The sequence below is a fragment of the Diadema setosum genome, chromosome 8 (assembly GCF_964275005.1).
Source record: "Diadema setosum chromosome 8, eeDiaSeto1, whole genome shotgun sequence".
NCBI classification, from domain to species: Eukaryota; Metazoa; Echinodermata; class Echinoidea; order Diadematoida; family Diadematidae; genus Diadema; species Diadema setosum.
The window spans coordinates 13,204,162-13,219,008 of NC_092692.1; the positions used below are offsets into that span (position 1 = coordinate 13,204,162).

The 14,847-nt window shown below is 38.9% G+C and overlaps 1 protein-coding gene across 1 annotated transcript in view; it reads right to left on the reverse strand.

Moving 5' to 3' along the window:
- Positions 1 to 1,153: 1,153 nt before the first annotated feature.
- LOC140232278 (cytohesin-1-like) overlaps positions 1,154 to 14,847 on the reverse strand; it is a 72,359-nt gene continuing 58,665 nt past the window's right edge. Inside the window, exons 10-13 of the mRNA XM_072312409.1 lie at positions 10,223 to 10,299; positions 8,801 to 8,872; positions 8,302 to 8,450; positions 1,154 to 1,274 (exon numbers count right to left, since the gene is read on the reverse strand). Coding sequence (XP_072168510.1) covers positions 1,196 to 1,274; positions 8,302 to 8,450; positions 8,801 to 8,872; positions 10,223 to 10,299 — 377 coding nt within the window. The 3' untranslated portion in view covers positions 1,154 to 1,195. The remainder of the gene's footprint in view (positions 1,275 to 8,301; positions 8,451 to 8,800; positions 8,873 to 10,222; positions 10,300 to 14,847) is intronic.

Consider the following 14,847-nt stretch of genomic DNA (forward strand, 5'->3'; position numbering starts at 1 on the left):
TTGGAACCAGAAGTGTCACATCTGTATCAGCTCTTTCGATGCCAAAGATAACTTGTCTGTGTACAAATTCAATGGCATTTCAAACTGATGATTCTGGAAGGGTTAGTTTAATGATGTCCAACTTCACTGCTTTATGGACAGTAAGCTTTAGGCATACACCACAAATTTGTCCACAGATTTTGATCCTCCTTTGTACATGATTTTTTTTTTTTTTTTCCTGTAAACATCATTAAAATTTGGGTTGCAGTTTTACTACTACATTTACACCATACTTGCACACACTTTTTATCTTATAATCTTTGTTTCATATGTTCATGATATCAAAGCACATATTTGCTGCTTTTTACCTCTGCCAAGGAGGTTATGTTTTTGGCAGGATTGATTTGTTTGTCTACTCGTCTGTCTGTTTGCAAAATAACTCAAAACATTATGAACTGTGATTTGGATGAAATTTTCAGGAAAAGTTGATAGTGACACAAGGAATAGGATGGTTGCATTTTGGTAGTGATCCAGATCGCTGTCTGGATTCAGGAATTTTTTGAAGGATTCTTTTTTTTTCTTTTTTTCTGTTTTGTTTTGGAAAGAGTGCCATTTTCATCATACGTGTATATAACTCCACAATAAATAGCCACATTACTCGGTATCACCATCACTCTTTTGTACACTATATTATGATAATGACTGTTAATTTATTTTCATATGCAGTGGGAACATAGGGCTGTAATATAGGGTGAAAATAACAATACGAGAGGACATGGGCTGTTTGGCAGAGGTCTGCACTCTCCCGAGTGCTTTTCTTGTTTCTTGATGGGTTTCCAACAACACTGATGATTTGGGGAGAGCCAGATATGTGCAGAGAGTTGCCTGCACGCCTTATTTGGAAAAAGATCAACTGATGTAGATACAGTCATGCCATTGATCGCATCTGGGCAAGATCAAAAGAGGAATTTAAAGGGGGATGAGAATAGGTGGGTGGGGGTTTGCCCTTCCAGACAACACTTCCAGCAGTGGAGCCAGTTCATCTTGAGAGAAGGGCGGGGGACATTGTGAGGCAGCACGGCATGATGGAAAGGTGGGTGGGTCGGGGTCCGCCTCATCTCTTCTCCCCTGGGGGGCCTTTCTGCCCCCCTCCTCCTTCTCCTCCTCTTCTTCCTCCTCCTCCTCCTCATCCTCCTCCTCCGGTGGGCCCCGTCTCTCACGCCTCCGCCTTGTGGGATGCCTTCTTCTTCCTCGCCTCCAGCATCTCGTAGAATGGATCTCGACTGATGCTGGCCCTGCAGATGGGGAGGAACCACACGACAGAAAAGAAATTAAGGGTGTGGTCATGTTTGCCAATAGATCATCAGTTCCTACCAAAAATATTCTGCTGGAGAAACTACAAAAGCATTCCATGGACAAAGCCAACAAAAACAGAGAACACAAACAGGGTGGGGGAAATGTATTTCACAGGAAAATATTACCAGTAAGGAACATATAGTCTGCTTGTTATGTTTTTCTGTCACAACTGCTTGTGTTCAGGGTAAGATCAGTGTTGATCAAAGATCAACATTCTGTTCAAGATCTTGTGATATTTGAATAGAATCATAGTAGCGGGACGTAATATTAAGTACTGCAGATGAAGTAAGATCCAGTGGAAGAACTGAAAACAAAATCAATGCCAGACGATTTTGAGCATTGTTGTTTTTCTTCTTCCATTCTTGTGTAATATTCATTCAACGGAATGGGGCTTTGTCTTCTTCATCATATGTTCAGACACCAGTATGCCAAGACTGACAGCTCAACAATGGGGTTGTTACACCCAATCAATCTCACCACTTTCGTCCACCTTTGTTTAAAGGGGAATGCGGTCGTTAATTATGCTATGGTATTTGCGCAGTGGCGTCACAGTTTAATAATAGATCGCGTCATCCGAGCCACGCGACATGCAGCAATGCAGTGATTACCCCACACACTCTTTGGCATCTATACGCCAAAACAGATGACTGTCCAAAAAAACCCAAAACGAATGGGAGTAGAACTTGAGCTAACTGGGATGATGTCCCCGCATATATGTGACTGCGTGAGTATATAATACTCGCTGGCTTGGTTTCTTCTTCTTCTTGTTTTTTTTTTTCCTTCCCTGCACCTTTGTTGGAGTATTCCACCTGTTGGTTAGGGGAGACAGTAACACCCAACCCAAACTGGCAATAGGAAATTGCTTTATTAACATAACAGGAAATTCAATCGCGGGATGCCAAGTTCTCCGCAAGCAGTCAGACAAAAGAGAGACAAGGGAAAAAAAAAGGACACACTCACAAAAAAATAGCTGGCACATCTATGGACTATCAAGCCTGTCATTGTCCCGCCCAGCTTTTCCTATTAGCTTACCTGTTATCATATTGTGTGGTATTGAATGCATATTTTGCTCTATCACAAGTATAACAAAGGGCCAGCCACACATACATGTAGACACACATGCACAAGGAACACTTCCAATGTGGTGTATTTGTTGCAATATCATTCACTGTATAATAAACTATGCATGGTACCCTTCACAACTGAGTTAAAGCCCACTAGAAAAAAAAAAATACTTTTCAAATCTATTACTAGCTAATTAGAAAACATTCTGCACAGTCCCACCACAAAGGGGAATTAACATTTTTCTTTTATGGGCGAATTTTCCAAACATCCCTTTCGTTTCAATTTTACTACCTGTGACAATGCATTTTTTTTTCTCTCTCTCTCTTCTCTTTCACTTCTTGGCTTGTTTTCCAAGAAGAAACAATTAAAAGGATAATTAACACGAAAACGACCTCGAGGAGTATGACGGAAATAAAATAAACACTTTATAGTACGTGCATGGCAGAAGGATACAGTTTCCAACAGAGCTTCACTGCACTTTGCCTGCACTAAAAGCACAGCCTCAACTGAACTCCAATAATTCATGCTTTGGGCAACACAAGCGGAAAACACACACATACATGCACACACAAACAGTCCTGCCTCGCACATGGTACATATATCTCCCTCCACTCAAGTACATTGTCCTTCCTCAGACGTGCTGGTATGCACAGTTACGGTTTCTCTGAAGAATGGTCATTCATAGAGAAGGACAGGCAATGACACGCCAAGTCTATGAAACCATATTTCTGGGGTTCAGTACTATACCTTTTTCATTATGATTTCTACAATATGTTGCTATGGCTTCATTTGTCTGGGTAAAGGAACAAATTTTCTTTCATCTGAGCACTTTGGTCATGTCGACTTGGAATTCTTGTGCCCCAATTTCTGAACCAGACTAGTAACATTGTAAATGCTGCTCACCTTTTTTTTTTTTTTTTTTTGGGGGGGGGGGTCCTTTTCTACTCCCTTTAAAGCACAAGCAACTGTAAAACTCAGCAAATTTCACTTCAGTCCTACTTTTGATGCCAGAGAATCTTACACACTGTTAGTGTTGATAAGAAAAGCAGTTTCAGAAAGACTTTGCTGAATAAATGATCATTCATACAGCCACTTACATATGATTAACATATTTTTCACCTTCCACAATGAACAGCTATGATTCATTTATGCAATTCTGTTGGCATGCAGGTCTGTTTGATATTTGCCCTCATAACACAAACAAGTGCGTGCAATGACTGACAAGCGCGCCAATCATGATGCTCGCAGTTTGCTATTCTTAACAACGTACTTAGGACAGGGGTGGAGCTTTCCTAAATATTTTCCTAAAATTCTTTCCTAAGTGCATTATAGAATACCAACTTCTTCCTAAGTCAGAAATTTGCATATTCCCGCCCCCTTCCTAAGTTTCTTCCTAAGTCTACTTAGGAAAAAACTTCAGAATTTTCAGAATACCACTTAGGAAAAAATCCTGACTTAGGAAGAAATTTCTTCCTAGGAAGGATTTCAGAATACCACCCCAGAAACACATATCAGTGCTTTACTACATTAAACTGTGATACAATTCTCAAATGTACAATAATAATTGCCATCATCACATTCTCTGAAATCACTGCGACGTACACAGTGCACTGTACTACTTCCTGATGTAAAACGGAGAGCAAACCAGTCATGTATTTCAACACATGTGGGACTGAGTCATTCCGGGACCTTGATAGCAAATCAAACTTTACAAATTGTACAAGAAGTACCTTATGAAATTTGATGAATAATATGTGACCCATTGAAATGCAAAATTTACATTTTATGTATACATATTACGCCTTAATTGGCTTGTAGAACAACAGCTGTAGCTTTAATTCTTACTTTTTTTATGGTTATTCACAAAATTGATGTAAATCATACGGATGTTGTTAATTAGAGGCCCGTTTCAGGAAAAATGCTCTTAGCATGTTATAAGCTCTTATCCAACATCATACCAACATTAGTTGTTTCCTCTTCTCCCTCACAACAACAACATCAATACTAATTTCACTAGAAGAATATCCTTTCGCATTAAAAAAAAAAATATCACCAGCACTTTTCACGGATATAGATCTCATGTTTTCCCACGAAACCTAGTAGGGTACCCACGCACAATATGCTTTATTTGGGCATACGGCAGTGGGATGTGCGTGTTTATGGACATTTTTGGTCTGTTCATGTCGATCATCAATATGTATACAACTCCTGCACGTACTGTGTATAATATAATATATCATAATATGATATATACATTTCATATTATATTATAATATACTATATCATCATGAAATAATGTGAATACATCTCCTACAGGTACTGTGTATGTTTCAGTGTTTCTACATGCAATGTCTAACAGCAATCCTGAGAACACAAATCAATATTACTTGCACCATTTTAAATTCCTTTAGTTCAACGTTCTGACATGACAGAAAACTAAAACTCAAATAATAAATGTGGATTGAGTGAAAGCACCAAAATTAGTAGAACATTAAAAGTGAAAGTTTGAGGAAACTGGACAATCGACTCAAAATCTATGAATTTGTTAAGTTTTGGTGACGTCATTACTGGAGAAGGAGACTACTACAGTTCATGATGTCCATATGGATGATATAAAGAAAATGAAAATAAATTCCACAAATTTCCCTTTTTTATCAAAATTATGTATTCCATTAACTTGTTACTGACATATGTTAAAGGTACATGGTCCCGGTGGTTTAGTCAAATGCGTATGCGGGCGCACGGCGCAAGTTTCCTATAGAGACCTACGCTATCGACTCCTCTTTAGCGCTTACACTGTGGCCCACTTCCCCGAGTCCGAAGAAGTCCGATTCACTGTAGTCAGTGGTCTGATCACAGTTCCGCTCTTGATTCGGCTGAGGGGGATGACAGCTTTAGCAAACTTCTTTTGTAATGTCATAATAACAAGCACATACGCACGCACCCTGGCATTACTACAGACTGCGCGATGCGCAGAGAAGACAACGAAGGCAACGTTACTTAGAAACACCTACGCACTTTACTCTTGATGACAGCTCAACTTCGGTAATCTTTGTATCAATGCTAACGGCGATCGGCAGTATCATCAACAGCGCTGTCTACATTACCGGGACTATGCACCTTTAAGGGTATTATTCTTCCTGCTTTCTTAAAGAGATAAGTCAAATGCTCAAGTCATTATGCTAAAAAAGTGAAAATATGCTGAATCTTCTTTATATTTTCTATAATTATATTGTTGCCAATAATGATGTCATGAACTGTTGTAGTCTCCTAATCCAGCCATGACTGCAGTGAAACTGTAAAAATTCACAACTTTTGAATCAATTGTCCGATTTTCCTCGAATTTTTGCTGATGTGTTCTACTAATATTGCTGCTTTCACTCAATCCACATTTATAGTAGGGCAGATATGTAACAAAAATTGGTCGAAATGCTCACATCCGGCGGAAAGTATGAAATTTTGCATATAGGGGTATTTTGGGGCACTGATTTCAAATATTGCCGGATCCAAGAGATCTGACCACGGGGTTGGCCGCCATTTTGAATTCCAATATGGCCGCCATCACAAAACAAATTCAAAGACCCCTATCTTCAGTTCTGAATGACCTGTGGCACCAAAATTTGGTACACATGAGCGTTTTGACACATTGAATTTGATGACAGATTGATTCGGAGTGTCTGACAAACATCGAATGGCCGCCATTTTGAATTCCAATATGGCCGCCTCGACGAAATATTCAAAATTCCTATCTCGATTTCTAAGTGGTGAGTGACCCTGAAATTAGGTGTAAACAAGTATTTTAACATACTGAGTTAAAATATTAACTGATGTGATGTGTCTGACAAACGCAATGCCTGCTATTTTGAATTCCAATGTGGCTACGAAGACTAACATCACGACTAACATTCACGGGCATGTCAAAAAGTGCAGCAAAATGGAAGCATAATGCACCTTTCACTGACGTCACAATGTAAATACATCAGCGCGCACTCTATCAGTTACAAATGCGCGCTCAATCAGGTAGCCTAATTTACAAACCCGAGATAGAGATTTTCAACACTCCAAAAGAGCAAATATGTATAAAAATTCAAATTGGCTGCCATGCAGCTTGTCAGACAAATCAAATAAGTCTGTTATTGAAGTCATCATATCACCATGCTTTTATATATCAAATTCCAATGGCTAATGTCATTCAGAACTGAAGATAGGGATCTTTGACGGCGGCCATATTAGAATTCAAAATGGCGGCCGACCCCGTGGTCAGATCTCTTGGATCCGGCAATTTTTGAAATCAGCGCCTCAAAATACCCCTATATGCAAAATTTCATACTTTCCGCCGGATGTGAGCATCTTTTTCACATATCTGCCCCACTATTAGGTTTTGGTTTCCTTCAGTCTTTTTTTCTTTCTTTTGAACAAAGTGCAAAAACAAAAAACTTAAAGAAAAAAAAAGAATCTATGCAGCATATGACATCAAATAAAAAACGAAACAAAACAAAAAACCACCAAGAATTTCCCCGTTCTGTCACCCTCCACAACCGTCATATCCTTTTGTTTGGGTTTGGGAAGGACAATTTGCCAATTGGAGGCCTTTTAGTCCAGGAAACGAAAATACAGACCACGGCCAGGAAACATTACAGCACCATCACGTGCCAATTGTGGGCTACTTTTTTTTACGCTAATGACAACAGGCTAAAATGTATTGCAAGAAACCACTTTCAACTCGCTTATCTCTGGCATCTCAACGGAAGTGGATGAGTAAACTGTCTTTCACATGAGGAAGCCAGAGATATATAGCTGACAATAGAGGGTGAGCAATTTCATGCAACGGTGTGAGTATGGGAATGTGAGTGTGTGTAGGTGTGTGAGTTGATGTGTGTGCTTTCTCCACCATACACAGCACAATTTAAGCATTTCCAAACACCTTTTGACTTTCATGTATAAAAAACTTGCTCCAATGGCAGAATCAGAATGGCTGAAATAACCGAGATGTGAAAGCACTCCACAAAAGCAAGAACCTGGGAAGATGGCAAACGAAGGAACGCTCTAGATAATATCGACTCGTCTGAATGATGTAGAATGAGCACTTGAAAGCTAGACAATCAAAACAGCGCACTGCTTTGTTGGCAGAGCGAGGTCGTCACGTAAAGGTCAATCTCTCTCGAAGCATTCAACTCCTTTATCTAAAGTTGCGATGGTAAAATCTCAAGGGCCGTAATGGCTTTGAGCATTTCGGTTTCACACAAGAATCAAACACCTGGTATGCAAGCAGCCTTCAGCTAGGAGGGAGAGTACCACAAGAGTACACAAAATGTAATACACTTGACATCCTGCACACAAAACCACTCTAATCTTTTATGCAGGAAAAAACGCCATCACGCATGTGCTGTGACCTAGTTTACGTACAGTCTAGCACTTCCAAACTCGTCACTTTAAAGCAAACCAAACCATGTTCTCACTTTCACTGTATCTGTTTGTATTCTGTACTCAAATGAAGTACAATGATCAGTTCTGAATTGGGAATGCAGTGAATTTTAGGGACTACTTGACAGAATACATACTGACTATTTATATACTATTACCATGTGCATTCCTCTTGGTAATTTGATACTTTGTAGCATCATCATTATCAAAATTATATTAATCACAAAATCATAATCATAATCGTAATTGTCATTATCATTATAACCATTATTGCGATTGTTATTAATATCATTATCATTTTAATTATTATTATTATTATCAATATAAATATTATTTTAATTCCTACTACCACAACTGTCATTGTCTTTGTCATCTTTATGACTATTATTTTGATTATCATTGTTATCATTCTTATTTTTCAGCATCATCGTCATCATCATCATCATCATCATCATCATTCTAATCCTGCCAACTTACTGCAGTGCATGGATCCACTCCTTCTTCTCCTCTTCACTGGTCGCCGACATCCTGTACGACGTGTGACGCCCCTCGACCACCCGTCCGTCCCCGTGGGTCTTCGCCGCCTTGATCACGCTCTTGGTCGTCGTGTTCAGCTCAAAGCAGTGCTGCAACAAATGATTGGCACAGTTGTGACGTTGAGAGTGTTTGGAGTTTGGAGACACACAGTAATTTTCACTTTCGCTTACATGGTAGGTAGTTTATACACTGCACTCTCATCAAGGTGATACACCTGTAACTTTTCATATCGCTCATTTATGGAAAATGTATCAAAGTTTCTTATCATATATTAAATTCTTTGATGACTTACCACAGATTGACAAGGATGACACGTTCACTGCTACCACACAACCGCATCTACTTATGCTATGTGGAATCAGAATTTTGAGCCAATATTTCTGAATATACTGGAAATCCTTGGACCATCCTTACTGAGAAGAGACAGACGTCGACTTACCGCCTTTCCTTTGTCCTCCACCTCTTGCACGGTCAGGTTTTCTAGCGGGATGATCCCCTTCGGTTCGCGGTCCTGGGGGCAGAGAAAAAGAGAGGCAGGGTCATCTCAAAGCGCACATTCTCGCATTGACTCCTGCACATTTTCACGGCTCTGCTGCATCACCCACGCAGCCAAATTTCATCCACATCATGTTTGCATTAATGCATCCAATCCCACCCATCTGCTATATTTAGGAGATTCTCACTACGGTACTATAACGTTCTCACGGTTTTGCGTCAGCCATACAGAAAAAAAGATTTCACTCACATCATGTTCGCATTACGCTTCCAACCCACCCATCTCCTCAATATTTCCGTCACCTATGGTCTGCTAACTCAACGCACATGTTCAAAGGTTGGCAAGCATATCTTTCATTTTCTATCAAATTTGACTTCTACTCCACATCCAATGGCAAGACTTTGAAGTAGAAACGACCTCTCGCATCTAGGAAAACGTTGCACCAAAGAAAACTATACAACTACAGTTAGCACCAGGCATTGTATTTACTTCTTTAAAAATCTGATATGAGATAATTAATATGTTTGAAATGAGAATATGTTATCCTTGGCTTCATTCTGGTTTTTCATTAACCAATGCTCTCTTGGTTTGCCTCAATTGTATACTGTCATCCTTCTATTTTCATCTCTGGCTCCACCCTGTATCCTCTCCAGATCTATTCCTGCTGGCTCCAACAGCCCCTTCCCCCCCCCCCTCCCCCACCCCCCTCTTTTTTCTATTCTGCGATGGCAAGCATATCCCAGGACCATAGGAAGCATAATGCAGTGTCTGCACAACGTGAGTCACGGCCAGACTCGTGGCAAACAGGAAATCATAAACAGCGACGCGCTGGTACCTGACCCGCGACTCAGGTGCAGCCCCGTCGGCCGCAGACCCCCTCTCTGACGTCTTTCGGGCTAGTCCCCTCTTTCCCCGCGCTAACGAGCACTGCGTACGACAAATACGTATTGCGTAAAGGTCAGGCCGATCCTAATCGCTGCGCAGACATCGTCTGCTTGGTGTTGCGTCAAAGCCAAAAATAGCAGCATTGTTAGTTGTAATATATATATATATATATATAGAGAGAGAGAGAGAGATAGATGTATATATGTCCACTTGTATATATACATATAAATACATCTGTACATATCATATAAGAAAGCTGGTAGAAAAAAAAATGTGTAAAGACACAGTTATACAAACTCTTTGTTTCTGTCTATTTCTAAAATGTGATAGCACTACAATTATTTTCATCATCATTTTCATGATTATCATTACTGCATGAAACATATAAATTTGATAAAACAGAATTTACTCTCCACTGAGGCAACCAGGCATGATCTACAATTCAGCATTCTCATTAAAGCCACTTCAATCATAACTTACTGTCGTGAACTCAAAGTAGTAGAGGCAGTTGTCCGTGAGGATGAACCACCTTCGCTTCCAGGTCTTGTACCTTCCTCCTGTCAAACAGATAAGACAACATAGCTCAATTAACAGATATACTTGCAATAACAACAAAAAAAGGGACTTGTTTAAAAAAAAAAAAATGTATGCATAAAAATCTGCTATTAACAGAACAAGTGAAAAGATTAATACACTTGTGTGTTAGGGTTAGTAGAAATAAGGTTAGAAACAATCATTTCAACAGAGGAGAATTGTTGGTTGTTGTTTGCTCTTTTTCCTTCTGGAAATTCAGTGAGAAAGGCTAGCATTTCACAACAGGCAAGGAATAAGAAGTATTGAATACAGACATGCCCCTATAAAGCACAGTAATCCAAATTTGGATGTTTCTATGATGAGTCTCTCATACAGAACAAAGTTTCTTGAGAATTTCTATCACGGGTTTCTACTACAAGACAGTGTTTTTGAGAATTTGGGACCTTTGATATGATAACTATGCCATAAGCAATTATATATATGTAGCAGCTGATTGACCATTGGACAGGAGAATGTGTATAATCATAATCTTGTTTCATTACAATACAAAAAAAATGTCAGCTCATTTTACACACACATATTTATCATGGCTCTTCTATCTAGTGAATTTCATTTGCTACTGAAGACTTTTTTTTCTACTGCGCAAGGCAAGCTCAAACATTCAGTGTTTAGGCCGTTTTCTAAATCTACACCATACCACACAGACCGGACTGGGTGCTTTACAAAGGACAACTTGAAGCTCTGCAGACCCCACAAGTGAAGGCAAGTGAGTTTTGGAAGGGAAAGTTTGGGCTATTCTGTTTTACTTTTCTGTTTTTTCTACGTATCGCTGCGACAAGTGGCAGGAAGGGTGAAGGATGGGGCATTTGAACTTCAAGGAATAAGAGTGTAAAGATGGCAAACACACACTATATTTTGAACTTCCTCATTCATTATGGACAGAAACAAGTGCACCCCAGCACCATGATAATCCTCTGCTCCTTGAACCAATAAAGCAATCCGCCTTGGCCTCTCTACATATTCTACTTCATCACACATCCACAGTAGAAATCGAAACCCACGGAATAGACTCCCAACCATATATGTTTGAAGTGTCTATTTCTAAGATACATCTTTCATGCAAGCATGTAGTTCTTATGTCATTCTCTCATAAAATACCCTAATATTTATGAGGGCATACAGAATCGTGAACACATGAGGAATAGATTGGGATTTACATTACTTTTGAGATGGAATTCAGCTCTCGTGTATTTTGTCTGCGTATGAAATCTAGATGCAATATCACTCAAATGCACACTATTAAAACATGAATGGTTTTCATTTAGAAAATGCATATTAAGTTCATTGAGGCCTGTAGGACACTGCCTCACATCTAATCATCTTTAAATATGGGATTTTTTTTTTGGGGGGGGGGGGCGTGGGACAGAAACTGTAATTGATTGAGCAATATCCACTTCCTCTGTTACGTCAATACTTGCTAATTGGGGTTTAGTTGGCAAATGTTAGAGCTTTCCCTTTATATCCACTTTACCATCAATACTTGTGAACACCATATCCCATGACTGATGAACATAAAAATTATAACATTACCCAATCTTCCACAATGTTAATAAATAAATGAATAAATAAATACATTTGATTTCATAAAATTACCCGAGTATTCAATTATGTATTACATAATAGTTGACAGATATGGTAGTTAATGTAGTCTGAACATACTCCCGAAGATATTCCCTGATTAAGTACCGGTTCATATCCTTCAATATCATGGTGGAGAGAAAAAGTACCCTTTTGTAGAGGTTCTCTTTTGCACTGACATTCTGGGAATCTCACAGAGAAATGAGTCCACTCTTGTCCTAAAATTGACAGGCAGTGAATGAATACATCACACACCAATTCGGGAAGAACACTGCATCTGGCAAATTAAAAAGTTTTGTTCTCTTTAATGCCATAAAGAGACTGAAAAGAATGCCCTTAGAGCTTTCCGTGAAAATGGATTGGAAGTTTTGGGAATGTATCGATCATTTTACATTGCAACGAAAAGCAGTTTCAAAGGCAGACTGTGTAATGACACATGCAGAAAATTATATGTGGTGGATCTTGGGACAGGTTTGCAAAAGAGAAGGCTCTACAATCTATAACCCGCAGCATCTACATAGACGATACACTTAACGACCACAAAACAGAAAGAAAAGGGGAATGAGAGTGGTGTTGTTGGTCATCATGTAGAACAATAGATCTGATACTACGCAGCAAAAGCATGTTTCCCCGATCTTGTTGAGGTACCATTATTGCAACACTGAATGAGTGCATTGTGTGTGTGTAGGTGTGTGTGTGTGTGTGGGGGGGGGGGTTCTTCCGTTTCTTTTCTATTCTTTTTTTTTTTTTTTTTCTCATCTCTGGGCTAGTGCTAGATGACGATGATTGGACGCAATGCATGTGAGAGTTTTCTAATGTTTTCCCCCAATGGATGAAGTGCCCATGCAATTTAATCACGGTACATCCTTGTACAGGACAGCTCATGGCATCTTTCCAATGATGTGGTCTTGTCATTGAAAGGGTCATTCAAAAATTAAAGGGGGCAATAACATTGATGGGACTATTGGTTCACTTTTGTGTGTGTGTGTGTGTGTGTGCTTGAAACAGCCAGGCTAGGATCAGTGATGGTAACACAAATTGACATGCCTCAAAACCACACAATTTATAGCCTGAGATGTATCGGTGAAGTACGCTAAAAGATCCTAGTCTGTAAACATGACTATACTCAACCACTAACCTACTCCTCTCAGGTGCATATTTTAAATGTAAGAGGAAAGTTATGCTTCATTTTGAATTCAGTGCTCATGTCTGTCGATAAAATGGGAATGAATAATAAAATCACAGCTACACCCCCTTTTTTCTGAATTACTTATTAAACTGATGTACACTTGTTTCAGGAACATGATTGCAGCCCACTCTTTTTCCATGATCAATTTCAACAGGATGCTTAAAACTTAAAAAGATCATAAACTCTTGAGATTCTGGAGTACCACTTAATGTGGGAGGGGCCCAAGAAGTTAATGGGAGCCGTCATCATAAAGGATGGTATAATTTTTGTTGAGATAGGTTTCCAACATTTTTTCTTGTGAGATAATGAGAAACATCTTATGAAATATGAAAGAGCATACAATTCAAAGAGGGATTCAAACTTCATTTGATGAAAATTGGTTTTGAAGAGACCGAGATATCCAGAAACAAAGAGTTCCTCTTTGTTTTACTTTGTTTTTAACTATCTCAGTCATTTCAAAACCGATTTTCATCAAATACACTTTAAATAACTTAGAATTGTATGCTCTTTAGTATTTTATAAGTGGTTTCTAGTTATATGAACAACAGCAAAATAATCTGAATCCCTCATTTCAACCAAAACTATACCATCCCAACAATTTTCAACCAAAACTATACCATCCCAACAATGTATTATAGCTTATCAAGGGTGAAGACATAGGATTGGTTCCCTTAAACCTCTTTCAAGTCATTTTTTGCTGTGACTGGTATTAGGGGATTCAAGGGGGTGAGAGGGAGGCAGAGAACATATCAATTATGACATATCGATCAAAGTCAATGCAGAATATACTCCACTCGTCATAATTATATTGAAATATGATTATCATGAAGGAGACTGTCAGGGACAGAAAGGAACATGGCGCCAGCTGATAAAGAGAGAAAGATTATCATTTCATAGAGATTATGCTAGAGACAGAACAAAGAGGGGGAGAAAGAAGTTGCCAATTTGCAAATCTCAGCAGATGAAGAAGTAAACAGACAGAGCAGCCAGGAAAAATATAATTTAAAGATCTTAATGAGGAATGGGATAACGTTTTTGTGTTCAATGCAAATCGAACTCAATGCAAAATGAAATTCACTGAACAACATTTGGGGATTTCGAAGCTGTATTAACATTCAACGACAATTTATTTAAAAAATAAAAAAATAAGCGAGTATCTCACTTGAATGATTAGGCTTGAGGCAAATATATGGAAGCCGACAGCAATAAATAAAATGAAATTAAAGCTTTTAGGGGAAAACCATTACACAGCCATACTGCGTACAAAAGGATACCATAAGGGGACAGGTAGGCCTAACTGTGGCGGGGGCGGGGGAATTAAAAAAACACAATACCACTCCTAAACAGGAATGAACTTGGACTGAAAGATTTCTAATTGAAAGAAGCTATTGCTATCATTAAAAAAAAAAACAAGTAAAGTGACCTTCTGTAATATAAAGATTGATACAGTGAACTTCTCCATTAACCCTTATAGTGCCAGGGCCTTTGAACAGCGTGTACAAAGGCTATGTGGGTTTCTGTGCCATTCGGGACTCTAAGTACACAAAGGCTTTCACTACTTTATGAAATGACTATGTAATGCCTTCTTGCCTAAAGTGAACGCTGCATGTAAGGATGCCCTTCTTTTTTTTTTTAAATCACACTTATAGAAACAAAAACAAAGATACAATTTTCTTGTTCCTAATTTTTCACTTTCTGTTTTGCTCTGTCTTCTTTTGTTCGGGGCTTTTGTTTTAAATTCTGT